Source organism: Poeciliopsis prolifica, unplaced genomic scaffold (assembly GCF_027474105.1).
Source record: "Poeciliopsis prolifica strain line A6 unplaced genomic scaffold, Auburn_PproV2 SCAFFOLD004, whole genome shotgun sequence".
Classification (NCBI taxonomy): Eukaryota; Metazoa; Chordata; class Actinopteri; order Cyprinodontiformes; family Poeciliidae; genus Poeciliopsis; species Poeciliopsis prolifica.
This window is the reverse complement of record NW_026562379.1, coordinates 17,441,613-17,466,616: the sequence shown is the minus strand read 5'-3', so window position 1 is coordinate 17,466,616 and position 25,004 is coordinate 17,441,613. Positions and strand designations below refer to the sequence as shown.

Sequence of the window (25,004 nt, the reverse complement as noted above, 5' to 3'; positions counted from 1 at the left end):
AAGCAAAAAAAGTTTTTCTCTTAAGCAATTTTATTTTCAAAATGTCAAATTCCATCACTATACATGTAAACGCAGATGTTTAATTCAGCTCAAATGGATTTAAATGATCGATTTATTTTTCATTTTATCTTCTTTTACCTAAAAAAATAAAATAAAAAAATAAAAACTTTATTTGGTTGATTTTATTTGTATTTTTTTGGCCTGTCAGTTCTTTTGGCTCAACAATTTTGGCCAATGTGATAAAAAGTTTGGACACCCCTGTGTTAGAGCGACCACATGCATGAAGCAAATCAACTGAGAGGAAGCACAGAGACTGTGCAAAAGTCTTAGACCGAGTAGATATTTGAATGATCCACCAATGAGAAGCCTGATATGCCATAAATAATTTAGGAACCTAATCTCAGTTTGGGAGAAAATAAAGAAGGGAGAATATTAATTGTTTTTTAAAAATGGAAGCTATTTCATAAAATCTTATAAGTTTGATGCTATTTCCTGTGAAAACAAACCAATGTAACCTTTATCTCAAATAAAGAAAACAATTTCTAATATGATTGCTTTAAATTTAGAAAGTTAATCCTGAATTATAATAATATAAACAAGCTTTAAGGTCTTAAACGTATGCACAGTACTTGGAGGTAATAAAATGCAGCTTTACATTCTGATGAAAACATCTGCAAACGAGCAAAAAACTAAGGTGCACATGAGAAACTGTTTATAATCAATGAAATATTTGGTGAGCAATAAAAAATTACGGCAAAATGGAAACGCTGTGGAGAAATAAAGCACACCCTTGTAGTTTTCATAGTATTTAAAAAGGGAAAGCAGGAAAAGCCGAAAAAAAGCCGACCTTCTGCCTCACAGAGCGCGATTCTTTCACTCAGCTCCTTCAGACTAGTCAGCAGCAATTAGCAAAAACCTGATGGAACTACACGCCTGCTGAGCTCATTATATGACCTACTACTCAGTCCTGAGAACAGTTGTAAACGGCATAACGAGGAGCATTGTTTCGATAATGTGCTGAAGGCAGATTGTCGGATGGATTAGGAACTTCTTAAAGATACAGAGACCCAATTTCACAGCAACTCAGTGTTTTCATAGCAAATAAAGGTAAGATTATTATTTGATTATGATATAAAATAGCATTTATATGTCTAGAAAATACACAATACCATCCCTTTAAGTGTTTTTCCTACAGTGGTTGACAGGTGCAAACGCAACACAAACACAAATTCCACAAACTCCAAATAAACAAATATGCTGAAAACAGTAAACAGTAGGTAGAAGTAAAAGTGGATATGCTGCAAATACAGCAGCAATAATGAAACACAGAAAAGTCATCCAGGCCACTAGGGGGAGCAAACCATCAAATAAGATGGAACCAGTAAAGCTGGAATATCTTTTACCTGTATTGTCTAACAGTATTCTAAAACATCAGGATGTTTATGTTGGAGATATTACCTATGCCAGACTCCCCCTAGTTGTCTGGAGGTCTTCCATTTTGTGGAGTGTTTTATATTTGCTGTTTTTGCAGGATTTTCCCTTTTGCTCCTATTTCTTGTGTTTGCGGCATTTTCGTTTGTAGCATTTTTCTGCGCTGTAGTCCACTTCCTGCTTTGGAAGCGGCCTCTGGTCCACTTGGTGTTCACATATGCATTTGAACTGAACCAGAGATCAGTTCAACCAAACCGAGACTGAACCAAACTTTCTAGGCTGATTAGATAATGACTGTGTGTGACTGGTTGTGTGGTTTTATACAATAAAAGCTTGTCAAACCCGAGAGATAAAGAAGGGTGTACTTTCTTTTTCCCCTCAGTGAACTAAACCACAATAAATTCAGTCTAAAAGCACCATATTCAGCGACATCTTTTGCAAGTTTCATCAGAATATTAATACGCGCAGAACCACAGAGTGAGAGTTCGTAGAGTCGCGGCGTAACGGTGACGAGTTGAATCCCAATGATTCAACACTGGATTCAAGCCATTCACAGTTGTGCTTTACCTTCCCATGTACATAACAGGGCATGTACATATGGCTGCATTCATCCAGTGGGCGCATGAGTGGGCGTCATCCGTTGCTGGAACTGGATGAGCATTTGGCTGTGCGTGATCAGGCCGGCCACCAGAGGGCGGTGGAGAGCTGGTCAGAGTGGGGGCTCGTCTAGTGAATGTGTGCGGGTTTGCGAGCGGATCGGTCCGCTCTCGCTGCGCTCTTCGTCCAGCCAGTTAGTCAGCGAGTGAAGCAGCCGCCTCAGCTCCGTGGCGTTCAGGTTAAGCATCATGCGTTGAGTTTCATCATGCTGTAGGAAACTTTTTTATTTCATGTAACTGTTGTCCTCACATTCTGAATGCAACACATAAGATGTTTAGATACACAGCACCCTTAAATGTTACCACCCCTGGTAAAATGCAGCTCTATATTCATACACTAGAAAATAAAACTCCATGTTAGTAATAATAATTTTTTTTACTTTTCTTGTTTCATAAAGTCCTGGCCGGAACTTTGCCTAAATCTGATGCACAAACATCTGTAAACTACAGCAGTGGATGAATTTTAAATCACTTAAATCCAGAAAACGCTACATATAATTAATATAGTTTCTGGTACGCCAGTAAACCTGACGCACAATGACATCCACCAACAGCAGCAATGGACGACAAAGCTGCTTCTCTCGGCCCACTGGGGTTTAATTTTTGCTTCAAATAACAATCTGATTGGATGCAGAGAAATACTATTGTTGTGTTCAAGTTGTGCAGAAAAGAGTTAGACAATCAGAGAATAAATATTTAGTTAGCAGGCTCGAAATTTAACTACAGGAAAAAAAAAAATCAGATTAAAAAAAAAATTTGAAAAATCAAATTTAATCAAAAAAGACAAATTTCAGCTAAAAACAAATCTGAAAAATCAGATTTTATAAAAATAAAAAAAAAGTCAGCAAAAACAAAAAAAAAAGTCCAACTTGTGTGAACGTTACAAATACCCGTTTAAAATCACCTTCCAATTGATCAATGTTTTTGAAACTTTCTCTCACATTTTTACCAGGGGCAAAGTTGGTGCTGAGGCTGCTTTAAAGTAAAAAACCTGAAAACCTGTCTGAGCTCCTAAGGCTGTGATCTCCATTTTGAAATCTGGCTGTAATGGAGGAAGGAAGACCTGAACGCTGAGCAGAACCACAGCTGAACTTTGGTTCGGTTGCAGCTTGTAAGGACCACATGTGAGCCGAGTCATGCATCTTCCCAACACATCAGATGCAAAAGTCGTAACTCTGCATGCTGAATTTGCGCCCCGTTGCCATCGATTGATCAATTAACACAGCCAGAAGAGATTTTAAATATTGGAAACCACTTAACCATTTAAAACTCAAAGGAAACTTTTGGGAATTTGGAAATTGTGAGTTTGTTCATTTGGATGGTCATGACAGCAGGGAGCATCCTGCGTGCGCCGGCGGCCCGCCGGGCCCTGAAGACCCACCTGTTGGTGCTTTTCTTCATGCTCTCGATGTCCAGCTTGCGGAACAGGAAGCCCTCGTGGTGCGCCGTGTGGGTCGGCGGCTGCGGCGCCGCCTGGCTGCTCTGGGCCGGAGCCGATCGGGAACGCCGCGTCGTCTCTCCCACCTCTTTGGGGCGCGGCCGCCGTCTGGGTTTGGGTCGGTCCCGGGCTCTGGGCCGGTCCGGACGGGAAGACTTCTCTGGCAGACCGTTGGGCAGGCGGGGAACCTCGCCACGCGCCTGAGGCGAGAAGGAAGAAGGTTCATCGACTGACAATTAATTGATAAGCGGCCATTTTCTTTAAAACCCGAGTCCAATCGTTTTTCTGTAACAGATTCATAATATTTTGAATTAAACAAAAATATCATTGAATTGTAACATTATTTTGTGTCAGTTGTACTAAGTGCTGACTGAATAAACAGAAAATGATGGTTTTCTCACATTTTTATACTTAAAAAAAATAATAAAAGAGGGAAACTGTTAGATTGCCAAATAAAAAAAAAACGATGAAAAGTGTTTTAACTCATGACTACAAGGATGTCTTAAAGTCTAGATGACAAACATCCACCAAAAAACTCAGAAAATTTGAGATTTCTGTATTTCAAGGCGTTGAAATAAAATGTTAGCATTTTGATTGCCACTGATGTTCACATAGTTACTTAATTATGCTGTAAATTGACACTATGTGCCTGGAAAATACGAAACAGGAAGAAAACTGTGTCAACTTTGACCTTTGAAGTAAGACCCCAAACCTGTGCTGCTTCTCTTTCTTGAAGCTGCTCTACAATTTCTGCCATGGTGGTTCTTTTCTCTCTGTGGAAACAATCACAGTAACGATGGTAAATAATATGATTTTATTTTAGCTGAACTTGCAATTTATTTAACTTGTAACAACAAACTTTCAAAGATCACAAGTGAAATAATCTCCCAATGCAACTAGTAATTTTTCATGAGTATTAAGGAATTATTCATTTAAAACAAGCTCTTGTATCTTTCTGAATAGTTACTTACTAGTTAAGTAGAGGTGGGCAGAGTAACCAAAACCTTCATAATACAATTACTCAAAGTGCAGCGTAGTGAAAATACTCCTAAAGGTAATTTTCTTCTAAATAGCTGAATGTAAGCAGCAGTTGGTGTTGTCTGGCTCTCTGAGGTTTTGTTTTCCTCTCACCCTCCAGTGGAGCGTCGGTCGGATTGCTCCCTCCCCACCTCGTTGTCGCTGGACTCCTGCCTCTCCACTCGGTGGCGCTCTCTCTCTCTCCGCCGGCCTTCGTGTCCTTCGTGTTCGCTGGACGTCTGCCGCTCCAGCGTCCGCCTGTCGCGCCGCCCGGCCTGCTCCCTCCAGACTTCCTGCGGCAGCTCGTCGCGCCGCGCCTGGATCAGCTGCTCGCTGGACAGCTGCCGCTGGTACGGCTGGACCTGCGGCTCGGCGCGGCCCAGCGGGTCGGTTCTGGACCCGCGGGGCCCCCTGGTGGGCTCGCTGTGCAGCCGCTCCCGGCCCGGCTCCTGGAGCACCACCTCCGCCATCACCGCCACCTCCGCCCGCTCCTCTCTCTCCCTCCCTCGCTCTCTCCCTCGCTCCAGGCGGCTTGCCACAATCAGCGGCGTCACCGCGTCGTCCAGGTGTTTGATCTTTGGTTGCCGTAGATACGGCGACGTCTTGGCCTCCGGCTGCAGGTAGCTCATGGCTTTCGTCGCCTGCTCCCTCGCCGTGCTGGCGCTTTCCCGCATCTGATTGGCTGATACCAACATGGCCGCCGTGGCGACGGACGCGATGGACGACGCGGCCGGCTGGACGGCCACCACGCCGCCGTGCCGGTAGCCGGAGCCGTTGATGACGGCGGAGGCGAGCCGGCGGGCGGCCGCCGACGGGGACGGCGTGGGCGTAGCGGGCGAGGGCGACGGCGGCGTGCTGGCTTCGTTCTGCTCGTAGATGGTCTGCCTCATGACGGGGGAGACGGGGAGGCGGGGCAGCGCGGCCGGGCCCGGCGCTGCTGGGCCCGGCGCCGCGTCCTGAGGGTCCAGGAAGACTTTACGGCAAAGCAGCGGCGTCGGCGGCAGCTTGCTCTGCTCCGCTCTCAGTTTTTCCACCTGGAAAAGGTGAAAAACAAAACAAAAACACAAGTTTAGACGTGAAACGAAGCTTCTTGTTGTTTGCAGAATAAAAACGTATAAAATTGCCTCTTGTGGAATAAATAAAAAAATAAACAAAAATTTTGGAGAGAAAAATAGGGAAGTCCACAAGGTTCAAATATTAAGGTTATATTTCACTGAAGCAACAATAAATGTAGTTTACAGTTAAAATCAACTAAATTCAAGTTATTTAGTCTGTCGTAAAAACAAATGTATTCATTTTTCAGTCATATTTTCATCAAACGTCCTTTATAAATGTTACAATTTTAAACTAAATATTTAGTCTGATGCTAAATATTAAATGATTAGTTTGAAACCAAATATTTAGGTCCAAACTAAATACTTAGCTTGATGTATATAGTGAAATGTATAGTTTGAATATACAAAATATTTACATTGAAGCAAACACATTAAATTCAGAGCTAAGACATTTATTGTGAAGCTGAATATGTTGTCTGCAGGTAACTAAATATTTAATTGTCAAACTAAATAATAAGTTAATGTTATGGCGGGTTTTACCGTAGTGAGACGCCGCAGCGAGCTGAATCTCTCCTCCCAGGTGGCGGCGGCTTTCCGGAAGGCTTCGTGTCGGCGGATGAGCTGCTCCACCTCGTCCACGCTGCCGCCCAGCTCCTTGCTGCTGATCAGCGGCTCCTGAGCCGTCAGCCAGGCCTCCGCCACCATCGCCTCCTGGGCGAACTGGTGAACCTCCAACACTGGTGGCAAAACGGAAGGAGCAGGCAGAGTTTTTCGGAACAGGAAGTGTGACAACGTCTCCATTTACGATTGATGTTTGAGCTCACGTTGCTGGAGGAACTCCCAGTGTTTGTCCCACTTCTCTGAAAGCTCACGCTGCTTCGCAATCACCTTTTCTAGCTTCTCCTTGATCTAAAATTAGAATTAGAATTAGAAATCTCTACAGCTCATTTTTGGAAAATGTTAGTATTTACTTCCAATCAACCAGATTAAATCTAATTAGCGGCAGTAATTGGAATCAATAAGCTTCTCTCAGAAATTGGGAGTTAAAAAAAAATGCTTTGTTATTAAGTATTTTTATTTCTAACTTACTATTTAGCTTCAACCTAAATAGTTAGCTTGTCAGTTAAATATTTATTTTCAAATTAAATATTAAAATATTTAGGTAGCTCTGAGCTAAGTATTTTGTTTGGAGCAAAATATTTAACTTGAATACTAGATATGTATGGAAATAACTCACAGAATTTTAGTTAGCAAACTAAATATTGCTTATTCAATATTTAGCTTACTAGCCAAATATTGAAACTAAATATTTCACTTGCAAAATAAAACTTTTGCAATTTAACACATAAAAAATGCCATCTCGTCTGATTTCGCTGCATCATTTCACTGACGTCCGCTTGCGTAATCTGTAATCTCACCTCCTCAGCTGCAGGGTTTCTGGCAGCCAGCAGCATTTTTCCCATTTCGATGCACTCCAGCGTGCTGTGGCTGCGCGCCTCCACTTCGCTCTTCAGGCTCTGGTGGTAGTTCATCAACACCTCCACCGACGACACGTCCCTGCAGGAACCGCAGAACCATCACATCTGCTCTGCATTGACAGGCCACCATGTTGCTCTAAGCCTTTTGACAAGTGGATATTTATTCAGAACTAAACATTGCATCTCAGTTTAAACATAATTTGGGTCAGCTATCAAGTTACAAAAGAAAAAATGGGGGTTTATTTTTCAAAATCACATTTTCACCATGTCAACTCAATGACAATGATAAAAAATGTAGCTTTAACATAAATATTGAATTAGCAGGCTGAAGATTTAGTTTACATTTACATATTTATCTAATACACAATTTTACGCACCAATTACAGGATGTGGACTATCAAAATAAAACCATTATTTAAATGGTGCAGTTACTGCTGCTGCAGATTCACTGGGAAACCAAATATTTAGCTTCAAGCTGAATTTCTCTTTTGAAGCTAAATATTTAGCTTGCTAACTCTTCATTGGCTTTTAATAACTAAGTCAATCAAGAGTTAATGAGCTAAATATTCAGCTTGAAGTTAAATATTTACCTCAGAGCTAGTTCGAAGCTTAATTTTGAGCTTGAAGCTAAATATTCAGCATGCTAACCTCTGATTGGCTTTGGATAACTGAACCAATCAGGTGCTCAGCCTCCTCCCACCAGGAAGTTCAACTCTGATCATTTTCTGGGGTAAATTTCTTCTCTGCCAGTTTTTTTCTCTGGTTATTGCATTAGTAATAAGCTGAAGCCCAGTTATTTAATCTGCCATTTTTTTTCCCCTCAAGGTTACATAACTGTGAGGGAAAAAAAAACAAAGAATTATGAAAATAAACCTCCAGCTGTTGGACTTTTCTGCACACCTGGGTTTCTCTCCGGTGCCGATCTGACAGACGATGGACTCCATCCACATGATCTGATCCCGGACCATGCTGAAGAACCTCAGCTTGTCCGTTTCTGTGGTGATCTGCAGCCGGCACTCTTCGCAGGAAGTCACCAGCTCCTTCCAGCACTGCATCACTTCGTGCTCACGGCAAGCGATGGCTTCGGCCTTCTCGCCCGCGTACACCGTCCTCAGCTGGGCCGCGCTCTCCTGCAGCTGACGCACCTGGGGAAATGACGCGGCGATGAGTAAACGGCCCGGGTCGGAGCTCAGGTTGACACAGCGAGCGCAGCCGATCAGGACATGTTGGGGCTCTGCACAGAGCAGCTGCGCTTTTCCATTAGTCCTCAGGAAAATTAATCACTTCCTCTGCACTGCAGGCTCTTTCACAGTAATTTGGTTGTTTTCCCAGAACTGTAAAAACACAAAATCTGACCAAGTATTTTTAATTTTTGGTCTACTTTCTAGCACAAATATCTTATTACACTTGAAATAAGAGAAAAATAACTGAAAAGTAAGTTTTCAGAAAGATATATTCTATATATATACAGTCACAGTTGATTATGAACTGGAACGTTTTCCATCGATTTGTAACGTTGGAGTTTTAGGTTATTGACCTAAAACAAGCTGATGTTTCTTGTTGAAAAGTCACTTGTAAGTTAGTTTTGTCTTATTTCAATATTTCTACTGGGAACTCAACCAAACATCCAACATACTCGGCAATGTTTGTGTTGGTGACGTACAAAAGTAATTTGTAACATAAAAGAACCGCAGGTTTGAAAAAAGTGTTCATTTCAATAATAAATTAGTCTTAAACAAAAGCTACAATCTCTGAATCAAAGATTTTATAGGAACATTTTTCCATTTTTAAGGAACAAAATGTATTCGCAAAAAGTCTTTGGTTAAAAAAATAACATTTTTCAGCCACATGTTTAAAACATAAAATCTGACCTAGTTTAGTTTCTTTATTCACTTGAATTAAGACAAAACTAACTTAAGTAACGTTGGAGCAAAAAGCAGTTTATTTTCAATAAATAATTCCTTAATATTGATGGATAAGTTCTAGTTCCACTGGCAGATCATTCAAGTTATTCCAGTGATTGTTTTTAACCAAGAGGAACCAATAATTTGGTGTAAGTACTGCAGAGCTTCTCCCTGGAATATGGTAAATTTAGAGAAGAGTTTGTGTTTAACTTTTAGTAAGTCCGACTTTCTCTTTGCAAATCAAGGTTAAAAAGTCAAACAAGAAACGATGTAAAACCTGCCGCCAGTTTCCAGATGTGGAGCGCATAGATGCAGGAACAGGCAGCGTGTGTCTGCTGTACCTGAGTGACCAGCAGCTGGATGTCCTGCTCGAAGCTCTGCAGGAGCCTCTGCAGCGTGCTGGTGTTGGACGTGCCGCCCTGCCGAGCCCGGACCTCTGGGAGCCGCCGGTGCTTATCCTCAATCTGGGCCAAGATCTGCAAATTAAGAAATATTATGTAAATATTCTGAAAGAAAAAATAATAAAGACTTTATACACTTTAGAATCAAACAATTAGTAATTTTATTAAGCCTGTTTTCATATGTAGCCAGTAGAATCAGTTTGATCAAAGTTGCAGCTTTTGTTACGTTTCCAGCTGCTGTGGTTCCCTTTCACAATACAAACTGACAACAGGTCCAAACTAATTGAAAAACAGATTCCCCTCCTCACCTGTGGTGTCGCTGTCCAAAGAACTATTGAAGGAAACAACATAAAAACCTCTGGAGAAGAACAGAGTGCAACTTCCTGTTTTACAAAACTTAAACAGAAGTGAAGTGGTGGCAACTTCATGGTAAAGACCATGAGCCATTTTTACTGCTAGTGCTAGCCTAAGCCATTAGTTTTGGTTGTGTTTACCCAGAATGCCTTGTGCTGTAGTCCACTTCCTGCTTTTGGAGCAGTCTCCAGTACACTAGGTGTTCCCATATGCTTTCTAACTGTACCAGAGTTCACTTCATCAAAACCGAGCGCGATGTTTGTAGGCGGACCAGAGTTCATTTCTATCAATTTGTGTTTGGATTTTGTTAGTAAAATGTTAAATTGTTGAGGTGGTTGATTTATATTTTTCTGTTTTTGATTTAATCGTCTACTAACATACTGTGTTTCCATTGACCACAAGTCAAAAAAACAACAAAAACAGTCACATTTTCTGATAAACCTTTTGCCGTAAGTGGTTGCTTGGTTGTATCAAAATAGATTTATTTGGAAAAACTGCAATGGAAACCTTTTTGGAATCACAGGAGTCAATAGCAGGAAGTTACTACTGGCAGAAACGCCAAAGAAGACGAGAGGAAGATATAAGAGGATGATGGTTTCTTTTTGTTTTTTTCTGGATCCTCCAGAGCTCTCACTGCATCACAAAGTTCAAAAGATGTTTTTATGTCATTCAAGCATGTTAAACCCATAACTCTAATATAAAATGGCCGACTACAATTTCCCCAAAACATATCTGCTCCAACAACTCAGAGGGCTTGACGCTCACACACCTAAATAAGACGCAAACGTCTCCTCTGATTAGCTGATAGATGATGAACGCTGAATTATGAATGTATTTCATGCAACTGCATGTAATGAGTTGTTGTGTAACTTTAACTACATTCCTTATTTAACGGAGACACCACAATTATGAAAACAAAACATCGACAAAGACTTAAACAGATTTGAAACGGAAACTCAGCTGCTGTCTTTGTTTTACCTCTTTGCAGTCGGAGAAGAACTTGTGCAGCTGGTGAGAAGCGGCGAGCATCTGCGCTCGGGTCTCCATGAGCTCCAGCAGGTCGGCCCAGGCCTCGTTGACCCCGTCCTTCCACTCGGCGATGGTGGCGGCCTCAGAGTGGCCGTAGTCGATGAGCTCGTCCACCATCTGATTGACGGCCGTCACGCGCTCCTGTCCCACACTTCCTGTCTCCGATGCAAACTCTGTAAACTTTTCCTGGAGGACCTGGAAACATTCAAAAAATGAAACAAACTATTGTTTTTATCTGTCATATGATAATTACCAAGTGTTTATTAACTAAGACATTTTATTATTGTTATAGCAAGACATATAAAGTTGGGACTAAGAGAGGAAGTAAGCAAAGCATGACATATTTACAGGATGGATGCCGAAGTGCTGTGGAGAATAACTCCATTAATAATAAACTAACAAATAAATAAAAGCAAAAATAATAAAGAAAACATGCAACACATACAACTGTTAAAATATATAGTTAAAATAAAAAACAAACAAACCCACTGACACCTAGATAACTAGGTAACTTCAAGATAAATAACTATACTCACCAGTCACATAAATAAATAGATCTATAACTACGCAGATGTTTCACATTGAAACAACAAATAAAAAATCCTAATAAGGAATAACTAAATAAGCTACAATAAATGAAACTGTTGGATTACTAAAAAAAAAAATCACAAACAAAGACAAAGTAGGCCAATGTAAATTGGCCAAATTATTAAATACACTGATTATGACCAACGTAAAAGGCATATAAATAGTTATACAGATTTTATACACAAATAAAATTTAAGCCAAGTAAGTCAGCCAGCAGCAGCTTTAGCCACAGTTAGGAACGATATACACTGCTGTCTGCCAGCGCTGTAACGTTCAGAGGTTCACTTTATTAACTTTAATAAATACACATATAGAAAAATGATTCAAAATGTCCGCCTCATCCTCAGACTTGTGAAAAGCAAACTCACGGAGACGTGCTCAAAGTCCTGGCCCAGTTCAGGCGAGCTGGCCACCACTTCCCTCTGGGCGATCCACTGCTCCAGCTCGTCCACCTCCCTGTTGAGCTGGTACAGCCAGTACTGCTGCTCCAGGCGGCTCTTCCTCTCCTCCACCAGGTCCTTCAGAGACACGTACAGACGGTCGATCTGCGACTGACGCTTGCTGATCTGTTCGCTGTGGGCGAAAGCACAAAGGCACTTTAAATCCCTTAATGTCCAGTGGAGCAAACTTTTATCAAACGATGTAAATTCAGTTTGTTAGTAAATAGGGATAATAAAACGTTTTACTCATTTCAATGCAAACATAAATTAAGATAAATAAACAAGAAGCTTTTCATATAATGAGTGACTCACATCGAGAATTCACACAAACAAATTCAGACAAAGTCTAACAGTCAATATTCAGGATGTTTACAACTCAATAATAACATGAAGCTCCTGTTCTGATGAAATCAGACAATGTTTATCCAAAAGTATTATTATTATTACTGTGAAAGCATACTTTTAGAAATGTAATATCTTTCATTTATATTTATATATATAAAAATGTAATGTGCATTTTATATTTACTTTATGTATAAATATATAATTTATGTACAGATACATTACATATACTATACACAATATTAATTTATTTTTTTAATATATTTAATTTAAAATACTGTTTTGCTTATAGATGACCAGGTAAAAGGGAAATGTTTTGCAAAAAATAATGTAAAATAATAATAATAATCAAATTCACAAATACTTTACTGATCCCAAAGGGAAAATAAATTTAAATTAAATGAGGCAAAAATATCAATGTTTTCTGTCATCAGTTACTTTCAACCTGACAGTTTTGGCCCATGCGGTTGAACGTTGGGACGTCGCTGCTCTAACTGGTTGTGATGGGAGATAATCTGTCAGATTATGTGTTATTGAGCTCACCTGTCTGGATGTCCCATCTCCAGCAGCTGGCGGCATTGCTGCGACAGCAGGCCGATGGTCTCAGCGTAATCCTCGATGGTTTGCTCCAGCAGCAGATGTTTCTTCAGCAGCTGCAGCGTGCTCGGCTCGTCCTGAAGTCAAAACACAGAAGTTTCCATTACAAACGGTTGCAAAACTTTTGTCTATATTCTGCTAATCTTGAAAAAACTCAATTTCGCAACAGCAGCATTTCCATTAAATAGGAAATGCAATAAAAAAATCTCACGCCCTTAGATTTGTTCTCACGATAATTTATTAAAAAACCTGCCCCGCCATCATCCTTCTACCACTTCCGGTCGGCTTCTTTGCAGTAATAACATGCGTTTGTTGATCATGTGACTCGTGTGATGCGAAAAAACTGTTTCCATTGATGTTTTGTGAAAAAATAAAATATATATTACAAATGATCAGAACTACCTCATCCTATATTAGTGCTCTTCCATTAAGAAAATGTATTTTTTAAATGTTAAGTTGTGCAATTTTACAAAATGTACAAGTGAGCACAAAACTTAGTATATATTCCACTAATGTCGCAAATGTTTCCTAGAAATGAAGTTAAAACCAAACGTCATTAAAAACAAGCAGCACCATCATTCTCCAAACATTTCCTGTAGTGTCTTCTTTGTCGTTTCCACCAGTAGTAACTTCCTGTTGATGATCATGTGACACGAAAAAAGTGTTTCTATTAAAATACAGTAATTTTGATATAGCCAAAATAAACCAACTCTTCCTATTAAACTCTTTAGTTTATTTAGTTTTGTTTTTTTTAAATGCCGTATTTCCATTAAGGACGTTTATTTTCCAAATTCCAAATTGTGCAATTTTAAAGTCAATAGAAACGCGGCAGGAGGCAACATTGGCAGTTGATCAGGTGAAAAAAAAATGTTTTCATTGAAGTTTTGCAAATTAATTCAATTTTGATATGGCCCAAAAAAGACCCATTTCATCCTAATCGCAAAAATTATCAAAAAAAAATTTTTTTTTCCAAACTGGCAATATTCCATCAATTTTTAAATGTCAAATTACGCAATCAAATTTTTGGAACTGCGGCCTCTGACTCTCAAACATTTATATTCCAGTAAAGCGTCAACCGATGCACCTTTCCCTTCTCCTCGTTCATCATGTGCAGCTCCTGCTCGCTCAGCCAGGCCTCCACCTCCGCCGTGTCGAAGTAGTACTGCTGGGCCTGGTACATGGCGTCCAGAACCAGCTGCCTGCGCTCCGTCTCGGCCCACAGCAGGGCCCACAGCTGGGCCAGCTGGTCGTGGCCCGCCCTGACGCAGTCGGCCTGTGGGCTCCTGATGGTGGCGATGATCCCTGCCCTCTCCAGGACGTCTTCTATCCTGCTCCTGTGGCCCTCCAGCTCCCTCTGCAGTGTCTGCAGCCACACAGTAAACTGTTCACTTTAGGATTTATGCATCTGTGATGACTTGACATAAATTCACATAAGAAATTCAGAAAATCAGACCCAGAAATGAAGCAAACTACTCTACTTCTAATACATGGCGAATGGATGCTCAGATGCTTTTGCTGAACATTTTCTGTTCAGTTTTTATTGAACAAGCAACGGCAACAGCTGTTCGTATCCTAGCAACCAAAAAAACAGCAGAAGGCAGGACAACAAAAGACAAACCGGATCCTGTTGAGCATTCTTCAAAATAAAAGACTTCCTCTCTCCAAATAAATCATGCTCTGCAATGAAATATGTTTCACTTCAGGTTTTTGTAATTATGTACAATAATGTTAAATTCAGTGGAAAAATAATAATCATGAACATTATGACTAACATAAAGTTAATCACTTTTTTTATGTATGATAAATTGTGCCAGATGTTATTGTGATAAATGATAATATTGTTGTATTGAGATTATTTTCAAGTAATTTCATGGTAATTACATAATGATGCAAGAACAAAGATCAATAAATTTTAAATTCTAATGAAACTGGAAGAATTTCAAATATCCAAAATAAATAAACTAAATTATCCTTCAAATTTTGTTATCCAAGTTTTGGATGGAAAGAAAAAAAAAGATAAATCATGCAAATAAGAATTATTGAGTTTGGCTTAATTTATTATGCGATTGATTGATTTATTGCTTTTTGCAACCTTCCAATTGACATATAACAGTAAATATCAATATGTGTATTTGCTACTCATGTACGCTGTAGATTGGCCTAGTTTAGTGATAGTTTATTATGTCATAAAATATTTGATGTATTAATTAAAAAGTAAGATTTTTAAATATTTTCAGGTGCATCAATGAGGACAGAAAAGCTCTATGAAGTCTGAATAATAACAAGATCCAGTTTTCTACCTGGTTCTTCTTCATGAGCTGCTGGACGGCTTGCAGCGATGAGCCGTGCTCCTGGTTCATGGCCAGAGGGAGGCGCTCCTGGACCCACAACTAAAGCAACAAACAAAAGAGGACAGAAAACATTTAGGCAAAATTCACATTTTTATACTTTTTGTACTTTCATACTTCACCTGCTTCTAAAAACAATGTTTTAAAAAAACATCCAGACATTTCTTGAAATAAATTAGTTCTTTTGATGTAAAACGAGCCGTTAGAAAACCTCCAGAGTGTAAATTCACAGGCGCTTTGTTATGACCTAGCAACCCTAGTGGAACTCCGCCTGTTACCTATCAACCCCAGCAGAGTCTGTTCTGGAAGCACGATCCGTATCGTCAGCTAATTAATAGAAATACTTCCAGGGAGGGAATCTTTATTTCTTTTTGTATGTCTTTGTAATTATGAAAATTTTATGTCATTTAAGTCGGATAATAATAAATAAAGATAAAAACCATCTGCAAAAAAAAAAAAAGAAGTTTGCAGCGGTGTCCAATAATTATCAAATGTGAGGAGAAATAGAGCAATAAATTGGAGTTTCCCATGAACTTGTACATTACAGTAACACATTTAGTTAATCTCATAGACAATGTGATGCTAATAAAAAACTAAAAGTTTTTTATTAAGTCATGATGGTTTGATCTTTATAATAATGTGAAATTATCTCAATGTAATCACACAGTGAAGCAGTAGCAGTCCTAATTTTGTTCCCATGTCCTTATCGGTCTGTGCGATTCTCTTCGCGGGGTCTCCTACTCACAATCTCGTCCTCCAGGTCTCGCCCAACTTGATGGACCTCCTTAGACGCCAGGAGAAGGCGCCGCCTCTCCTTTAACGGCTCGATGAGCCGGGCCATCCTGGTCTCCACGGCGGCCTGCCGCTCCACCACCGTGCCCTGGATCTGCGTCTGCTGCGGGATGGAGGCCGTCTGGACCTGGAGCTGCCCCACCTCCTTATACCAATCCTCCATCTGGGTCTCCATGGTCTGACAAAGAGAAAGAAGGAGAGGAAGATGGACCAGTAGGATGGTTGTTATTTTAACAGAAATCGACCATTTTTGTGCCACTTTTTCTAAAAATGCAAAACAAATGTGACCAAAATTCAGCAAAATGATATATGGCTGATGGACGTGAGGTGTGATGAAGGTTACTGTACCACTTAGCAGGATGGATTCTGGGTAATGGAGTTAGATTTGGAGTTAAGATGGCGATGTAAAGCAGTGCAAGTGCCAAAGGAAGGTGTAAGCAGCAGAGTAGGAGACGCCAGGTGAAAAGATAAAGAAAAGAAAGAGGAAGTTCTGTTTAAAAGCCTCCAGATAACCAGTGTGGCAGAAATCTGCAGGGACCAACAGAACTTTAAAAAGTTTAGGGATGACAAGTCAGTAAAAAGGGTTTAATGTGCATAGCATGACATAAACAGATCTACTAATTTCACTGTCATTATTTTATTACAATGTGCATATTGGTGTTGGGCAAGTTACTTTTAAAAAGTAATTACATATAGTTACAATAATACTATGTTGTAACAGATGTGGCATTGATACAAAGTGGTCAAATTTATCAATTTAGCATTAGCATTCACTAAATACTGTGTTATAGCGCTCTAGCATTAGCTATAGCTAAATATTGTGTTGTAGCGCTCTAGCATTAGCTATAGCTAAATATTGTGTTGTAGCGCTCTAGCATTAGCTGTAGCTAAATAATGTGTTATAGCGCTCTAGCATTAGCTATAGCTAAATATTGTGTTATAGCGCTCTAGCATTAGCTATAGCTAAATATTGTGTTGTAGTGCTCTAGCATTAGCTATAGCTAAATAATGTGTTGTAGCGCTCTAGCATTAGCTATAGCTAAATATTGTGTTGTAGCACTCTAGCATTAGCTATAGCTAAATAATGTGTTGTAGCGCTCTAGCATTAGCTATAGCTAAATATTGTGTTGTAGCACTCTAGCATTAGCTATAGCTAAATAATGTGTTGTAGCGCTCTAGCATTAGCTATAGCTAAATAATGTGTTGTAGCGCTCTAGCATTAGCTATAGCTAAATATTGTGTTGTAGCGCTCTAGCATTAGCTATAGCTAAATAATGTGTTGTAGCGCTCTAGCATTAGTTATAGCTAAATATTGTGTTGTACCGCTTTAACAATAGCAGAATTAATGTTCATAATGAGTCCTTTAGGGTTAGTGCAGCTAACTCTATGTTGGGAATGTGTTTCATTTCTCTCTTCCCTACTTTTAAAAATACATTTTTTTAATTCATTAGGAAAATATCTGACAAACAAGCCCCTTTAACTGTTGATAGAAACCAGTTCATTTTGAGTTTCAAGGTCACTAGGAAGCCATAAATTTCCACGTACCTGTAGTTTCTTGAGCTGCTTGTTGACGGTGGTGAGGTCCTGACCCTGGTCCACGTAGGCCAGCTGCCCCTCCAGCTGTCCCAACCGCTGGTCCAGGCTTTCGTAGCTCTGAACCAGCAGGTCCGCCTTGTTGGCCTCAAACAGCTGGCGAGCTTTGGCCTGAGTGGTGCTCTCCAGGTCCAGCCAGCACTCCCGGATCTCCTCCAGCTTCTTCCGGACCACCGGGCTCAGCTCCGGCTTCTCCTTCATCAGCTGCTGCCCTTCCTGGATGGACGAGACGAAAAGAGGTGTTACAGAAATAAAGATGGGAAAATGTTATTTTTAACTCATTCTAGGTGGAAAATGTTAAAAGACATTTTTTTGGATTTCATCACATCACCAAACATTTTCTTCGTGGTGTTCAATCATAATGATGTGCAGACGACATCGTCACCCCCATCTTTTTCAGACTTCTGCTCCTTTTGAACCCCACCCCCATCAGATGAACAGATGGACCATCATTCTTTACATTCACCTGCTTCACTTCATTTATTTTTCATTAAACCCCGCCTGCACTAAAATCCGTGTCCTGTTTAATTTAGACCAATCCAGCAGAACCAATGTGTTTTATATGAGCTTCAGAGGGAAAAAGGTGTAGAAAATAAAGAAAATATCTTCAGCCTCTTACATAATTAATAGTACAGCTACTATATGTATGTCAAATTATTAAAAAGAAAGTAAAACAAGTAAAATATATCAGACTCTTAGGCAAGTGAACATCAATAAGAAGAAAGTAGCAAAAAACAAACCTAAATGAAAGAATCAGACTGTTTTCACAGATTGTAGTTTGATTTAAGATCAAAATTTCAACATTTGTTACATTTTCAGCTGCTGTGTTTCACTTTCAAACTTCAATAATCCAAACCCTTTTAGCAACCCTTTCCCTTCCTCGCCTGTGGGGGCGCTACACCATGAACCACCGAGGGAAATGACCCAAAAACCTCTGAAAAAGACACTGAGAGCAACTTCCTTCTCCACAAAATGCAAACAAAGATGGAGTAATGTCAAATTGTAGTGGTTGGAGGATTTCTTTCAGTCTTTAGCTAAAGACTTTTAGCCATTTCTACTGTTTGTTTTAGTTTTATTTACCCAGAATCCCCTGCACTGTAATCCACTTCCTGCTTTTGGATTGAACTGGTGCGCTTGGCGTTCACATATGCATTCAAACCGCACCAGAGTTCACATGAACCCAAACTGGTGTTTGCGGGTGGAACAGTTAGCTTACCGAGTAATTTTGGTTCAATATCTTCGTACACTTGAAAAAAGACAAAATTGACTTATAAGTAGCTTTTCATAAAGATATGCGCTTGCTTTGAGTCAATAATTATATTATAGTATTGTGAAGGACCAACTTCCAAAAGAGGACAAAAAAGGTGTTCAAAATATAAAAAAATGTAAATTTAATTCTTCAAAAAATGATAAACAAGAAACAATTACATACAAAAAGAAAGAATAACAAATTTGAAACTAACTTAACTGAGGTCAACTGAACTCTAACCAAACAAAACAGAACTGACCTACCAACAAAGAACAAAAGGCTGCTTAAATAGGGGTGGAGTTTCCTAAAGCTACCACATGAGGGAGGCACAACATAACAAAAGAACAAACAAATACAAAATTAACCAAAGTATTCTATAAAACAAATAAAGCAAAACAAACTTTAACTTAGCACAAATAATAAGTGAATATTTAAGTGAAGAAATTAACTAATTCAAATCAACTTGAAAACATGTCTCCCCCTTCAGTCACTTAGAAAATGGTTTGTTCCTGGTCCCTCCTCCAGATGGTTTGTCAGCAGCACCTCAAACAAAAACTAATATAAATAAACCATTCAGACAGATATTAACTAAAGTGTGCACCCATTAGAACATATATGTCTAAATGAAATAACTAACATAACTGTTACTAATATAAAAAGAAAATAAATACTAACACTGTGTGTTGGTGGTAGGAGCATCCACCACAAGTATTGATTAAACATCAGATCTATTCGCAGATTATTTCACTTACACATTTTTCAAGTGAAATAATCTACCAATGGAATTAGTAACTTTTCATTAATATTAAGAAATTATTGACTTAAAACAAGCTCCTCTATATTTCCGAAAAGTTACTTATCAGTCACAGTACTTTGGTACGACTTTGTGTTTTTGCAGCGAGGTAAAATGTCACTCTACATGCCTGGAAAATAAATGATAGATTCCCTTTAAATCAAGCTAAAATTATTATTTTTATCAATTTCAGTGGGAAAGAGAGAAAGTTTTCAAACATTTGGAGCTTAGCAGGGGGGTAGATTCAGACCAGCGCTGTGACTCATCATCCACAGCGGACAACACTGTCCACATACAGCACTGCTCCAACTGCAGGGAAATAATGTCTTTAGGAGCCAATTCAGCCGGAATATTAGTGCTTAATCTGAGCACATCAACAGAAGCATCAACAGCATCAAAGTTAATGTATTCAACTGTAAACCTGCATTTACACACCCTACATCCCTGTAAGTCCCAGTGCGAGTGTGTTACGTCAGCTTTCATTGTGTTGTTGTGCTTTTTGCGGGCATCTGCAGCAGTGAATGGGAGCGCAGCGTGGGCTGCAGCAGCTTCACCCACCGCTCCGAGCTGCTGCTGCAGCTGCCATGCTCAGGCTGGGAGCCTCTGCTGTACTAATCATCCACTCAGATCCTGCTGCCAAGAGGAAAACCCTCTTCTATGGAGACACAACTCTTTCCCACTGATTTTGCAACAACTATCACAGAGGCAGTATTGTGCACAATCAGGCAACTTCAGTTGTTTAAAAGTGCTACATGTGAAATCTGACTTTGTAATTTAATGCCTTTAAATTGGGCCTCACTCTCTTTAAAGGAGGAGCATTATGTAAAATCAAATTTTTTTTTTAGCTTTTCATCATGTTATAAAGTTATTCCTTAGTCAAAAATACACCTGCAGAGTTGCTTGGTTAGCTTCACGCATGTTTGAGAAATCCTTTAATATCCATGACAACCATTCTGCTCCGTCCAATTGGACATAGCCCCGCCTTCAAGGCACAGCTCCTCCCCCACTCGGCTCCTTCAGACTAGCTAGCAGCAATTAGCAAACACCTGGTGGAACTGCTGAGCTCATTATAGAAGCTGCTTCTCAGTGAAACACTAGTAAAAATGCTATTAAAGGGTTAATAGAGGGACCTGATGGGGTCACTTCCTGTGACTTCAGAGAGCAGGAGTTTCTTAACGAGACAGACACCCAATTTCAAGGTGTTAAATCAGAAAGTAACATTTCTTTAAGTGATATTTGAAATATATAGGTAGCATTTTTATACCCACTGAATGCAACAGTTACTTGATTATGCTGTAAAATGACATTTTGTTTCTAGAAAGAAGATAATACCATCTCTTTAAAAATTCTTTCTGAAACTCCACCTTGAGGAAGTCATCACAACATGGCTCCTCTTTTAAAGAAGCCATGTTTTTTTAATTTTTTTACCAGCATAGCTCTGAGAAGTAGTTGCTATAATGAGGTCAGCAGTTCCACCGATGTTTGCTAATTGCTGCGGGCTAGTTTGGAGGAGCCACTATATACCATGTTTGCGTAGCTGTAGCATTAGCATAACTAATGTTTGTGATTAGTGCTTTAGCATTAGCGCGACTAACTTTTCAGTTAGCGTTTCCCACCACTGTGTATTGTCATTTCCAGCCTTAAGCATGCTAACTATGCTAACTACAGTCTGTAGTGTCTGAGTTGGAGCTTTTCAGTTAGTTGTAGTTTTTTCTGAGCATTGAACAGAGCAGAGTTTTCCTCATGTACATAAGCAACGGTTTATTCTCTAAGGATTTTAGTGATTTCTTTTTGCTTTGGTGTAACCAACACCTGTACACTCCAGAACAAAAAGAAACTCAAAAATGTGGTCACATTAAGGACAATGATCAGTTAATTAAATGCATGTTATCAGCAGTTTTCTCTTAATTCCTACACAGGCAGCAAGGATGTACTTACCTTCCCTAAAAATAGTCTGAAACCTATTATTAGTGACTGTGTGCTACCTCTCCAGCCCAACAAATACAACAGAAAATGAATAAAAATGTTAGAAAGTGACTGAAAACAAATGCAGTAAGAAGCAGCTGATTTTGTCCTTCTTAAAGTTAATGAGGTCAGCTAATTATCAAGCAGAGCGAGAATCAAAATCCCAAAGGGTTTCTGCTTAAAAGTGCACAGAGAACAGCAAACTCTCTTTTCATAACTATCCCCTGAAGCAAAAGAAATATTTAAACTTTAAATTTTCAGACAAAATGAATCAACTCCCTTTATAAACCAAATTCAATCCTAATGCAGTGAAAGAAACAATTTTGTAATTTCTATCTAAGTCAAAACATAAACTTAAAGTTGTTTTTTATTTTTATTTTGCAACTACAGAAACAAACGCTATAAAATTAGCTTTTGGCTTAAGTTGTTATTTTGCATTAAGACAGGTTCATAAAGATGTTGGGATTTGAAGGCTGCCCATCCAGACTGGCGTCTTGTTGAGGAAGTCCAGTCACTCTGCAGCACCAGAGCATCGTTTATTGATCAGACACCGCATTAAGCATTCAGAACAATGCAAACGTCAGCTTATAGCTCCAGATCTCTGTAGTACAGAAACACCTACTACTGTAGGCGCTTTGCTTCTTTTACTCTCTCTTCACCGTCTCTTGTCCTTTTATTCAGTTTTCTCCCAAGGAAAGACTGGATTTAAATAGAACAACATCTTTGCAGTGTTTGAAAAGTGAACAATTATTCTAATGATTAATCAATTAATCGGATTAACAATGTGGCACATTTTGAGGATTTTTCACAATCTGCTTTTGATTTGTTTAGTTTTCCCTCAAGGAAAGATTAAATTAATTTGCATGAAAACAACTAACATATAAAGCAACATCTTTGCTTAAAAGCAACGATTATTCTAACAATTAATTGATTACTAACGATTAATCAACTAATCTGAAACAACTTGGCACATAATGCAGATATTTTATTTAAGCCTTTTTGTGCAATATTAAAAGTCACTAAAAGATGCAAATAAATAATCTAATTCCTTTTTTAAAGTGAAAATATAAATATTTGTACTTGACGGTGTGTCTGCAGCTAAATAAATACTTACACATGTAAAAAGCTTTCTGCTTGACTTAACACACATATACTGTGTTTCAGCAATTTTTGAGTCTTTGTACACCAGTTAACGATTGCTTGAAGATTTCAATAATTATGCAAAAAGAAGTCTGTAAAAGTCTGAGGACTGTCCGCCACAAGGACTTGGCTGCGTTTTCAGTGATGACGAATGGTGTGTAATAAAGTCGAATAATGGGAAATACATTAAAGAATCTAGAGGAAAATGTATGCACTATAAAACAGTACATCAATTTTATTTCAGCCCATCCAGGGTTCATAGAACGGGTCTGGTCAACAATAACCTATGCTGGAAATGCAAAACGGAATCAGGAAACATATGCATTTCTCCATTCTGGAAAACATAATATAACACGTTGGAAAGTGGATAGATGTGGAGACAACCTTGTCATCAAGACTGTGCTTATTGGGGGATCAAACAGTGATGCCTAATATATCAAAACACCGAAGCACCCTGGTGCAGGACGGCACAGAATAATCCTAGGACTATGGAAATCTACAACCATTAGAAACGTTAAAGCTGGTTGGAATTAATGTTGGAAATAGTTTCATATGAACAAATGCTGGCTAAGCTATATAACGACACAAAACTTCAAGAAATCCTGGAGCTGTTTCCTCTCCTGCAACACTGGACAGGTAAACTCTTCTAATATTGACGAGTGACTACTTCTGTTTACTGCAGTCGTTTCTGCTACCATCGAGGATGTTTGTATCGCTGATCTGGTGGTTTGTTTTATGTTGGTTTGGTTTGTTTGAGAGGGTTGGAAGGGTTTATGTACACAGTTTTAATGTGGTTCTGCAACCACAATAAAAACTTTAATAACAAAAAATAATTGATTAATCGTGATTCATCCGATTAATCGTTTCAGCTGTACTTTTAAACAACGAAAAACAGTGAAAGATGTGAATTTTCAAGCAGACTACTTTACACTAACATGAACAAGCAATGATTATTAGACTTCTGAAATGAAAATATCTAAAAATAAGCCAAAATTAAGAAAAATCCCACATTTAAAACATTTCCCAGGGACGCACCTCTCGTCCAGCTGATGGATACTTCCAGATTTTTAAGTTTTACATCCAGAACTACAGTTTCTGACTGCTGCTTGGTTGTGCAGAGCTGATTTAATCTCCAATATACCACATCTATTGATATAATTCAGAGATAAATATAAACATTAATGATTGTTACTGCCCGATAAAGGAATTTCTCAAAGGTTTTTTTGTTTTTTGTGATGGATTTCCTCCAGAGTAAAATCCAAGCAGCTGGAAAACCTTCAACAAAAGCAGATCTTAAACAGATTCTGGTTCACAGTCAGGAACAGAAACTGAAAAGAAACCACAGAGAGTGAGGGAACCAGTCAGAGGGAACAGGAAGCGGGAACAAGACGGCATGGAGGAATGACCTTCATGCATTGCAGAAAGGGGAAGGAAGGAGGCGAGAGATCTGATTGGCCAGCTGCTGCCTGGCAACCGTCAAAAGCACATAAATGCCCCCGTCATTAGAAGCCGACACGTCAAGGAAAGGTGAATGATGAGCATCGAATCACGTCTCCTCTGCTCACTGATCCAGAACATCCATCAGCCATTGTGCTATTTGTTGAATGAAAATCAACTGATAGTTCGGTAGAATCGGTTCAATTTGGAACCAAAATTGCAACATCTGTTCCATCTGCAGCTGCTGTGGTTCTCTTTCTCTCTGAGTCAAAACAACCAAACCCTCTGAGAAACCTGTTCCCCTCCTCGCCTGTTGGGGCGCTGCACCAACAACCACTGAAGGAAATAACACAAAAACCTCTGAAGACACTGAGCACAGCTTCCTTCTTCACCAAATAGAACCAAAACTGGAATAGCATCAGATTTCAGTGGTTGTAGGATTTCTCTCTAGTCTTTGGGTAAAGATCACAAGCCATTTCACCCGCTAACACTAGGTTAGCGAGTTTGTTTTGGTTGTAGTGACGTACGACTGTGAAGTAGACCACTTCCTGTGAAGATGCTAACTGAAGTTAGTAAGAAAAGAAAACAAGTTGGACCCAAAATAAAAAGATGCTCGAATAGGGAGAATAAATATTTATATTACAGAATATTTAGCATAAAAGGCAACTCACATAAAAAACAACAATAATTTTAGAAAATGTTATGAGAAATTATCATTTCTCAATATATATTTTGAGAATACATATTCGGAATGGCTCCACTCTGGAGCTAAAAACGGTGATAACAGATAATTTAGTTTCCAAGCTATCTAAAAAATAGAAAAAGACAATTTTATGAAATTAGTTAAAACTTCTGAGTTATTATTTTTTCACTTACATTTTGGCATTATCAGTCTTCCATAGAATAATAGATTTCTCTATACATCAGTGATAAACCTAACCAGCAGTTTTTCAGAGG

General features: G+C 39.2%; 1 protein-coding gene across 4 annotated transcripts in view; it reads right to left on the bottom strand.

Annotated features, from left to right (window-relative positions):
- Positions 1-25,004, bottom strand: part of LOC129358717 (spectrin beta chain, non-erythrocytic 4-like) — a 77,936-nt gene that overhangs the window by 6,397 nt on the left and 46,535 nt on the right. For all 4 annotated transcript variants that reach the window (XM_055027811.1, XM_055027812.1, XM_055027813.1 and 1 more), the window contains 15 exons: positions 17,416-17,679; positions 15,824-16,048; positions 15,031-15,120; positions 13,815-14,093; positions 12,677-12,807; positions 11,720-11,924; positions 10,713-10,958; positions 9,321-9,455; positions 7,976-8,220; positions 7,016-7,154; positions 6,422-6,506; positions 6,138-6,334; positions 4,657-5,576; positions 4,238-4,298; positions 3,469-3,725 (listed from right to left, as the gene is read on the bottom strand). In XM_055027811.1, coding sequence (XP_054883786.1) covers positions 3,469-3,725; positions 4,238-4,298; positions 4,657-5,576; positions 6,138-6,334; positions 6,422-6,506; positions 7,016-7,154; positions 7,976-8,220; positions 9,321-9,455; positions 10,713-10,958; positions 11,720-11,924; positions 12,677-12,807; positions 13,815-14,093; positions 15,031-15,120; positions 15,824-16,048; positions 17,416-17,679 — 3,479 coding nt within the window. The remainder of the gene's footprint in view (positions 1-3,468; positions 3,726-4,237; positions 4,299-4,656; positions 5,577-6,137; positions 6,335-6,421; positions 6,507-7,015; positions 7,155-7,975; positions 8,221-9,320; positions 9,456-10,712; positions 10,959-11,719; positions 11,925-12,676; positions 12,808-13,814; positions 14,094-15,030; positions 15,121-15,823; positions 16,049-17,415; positions 17,680-25,004) is intronic.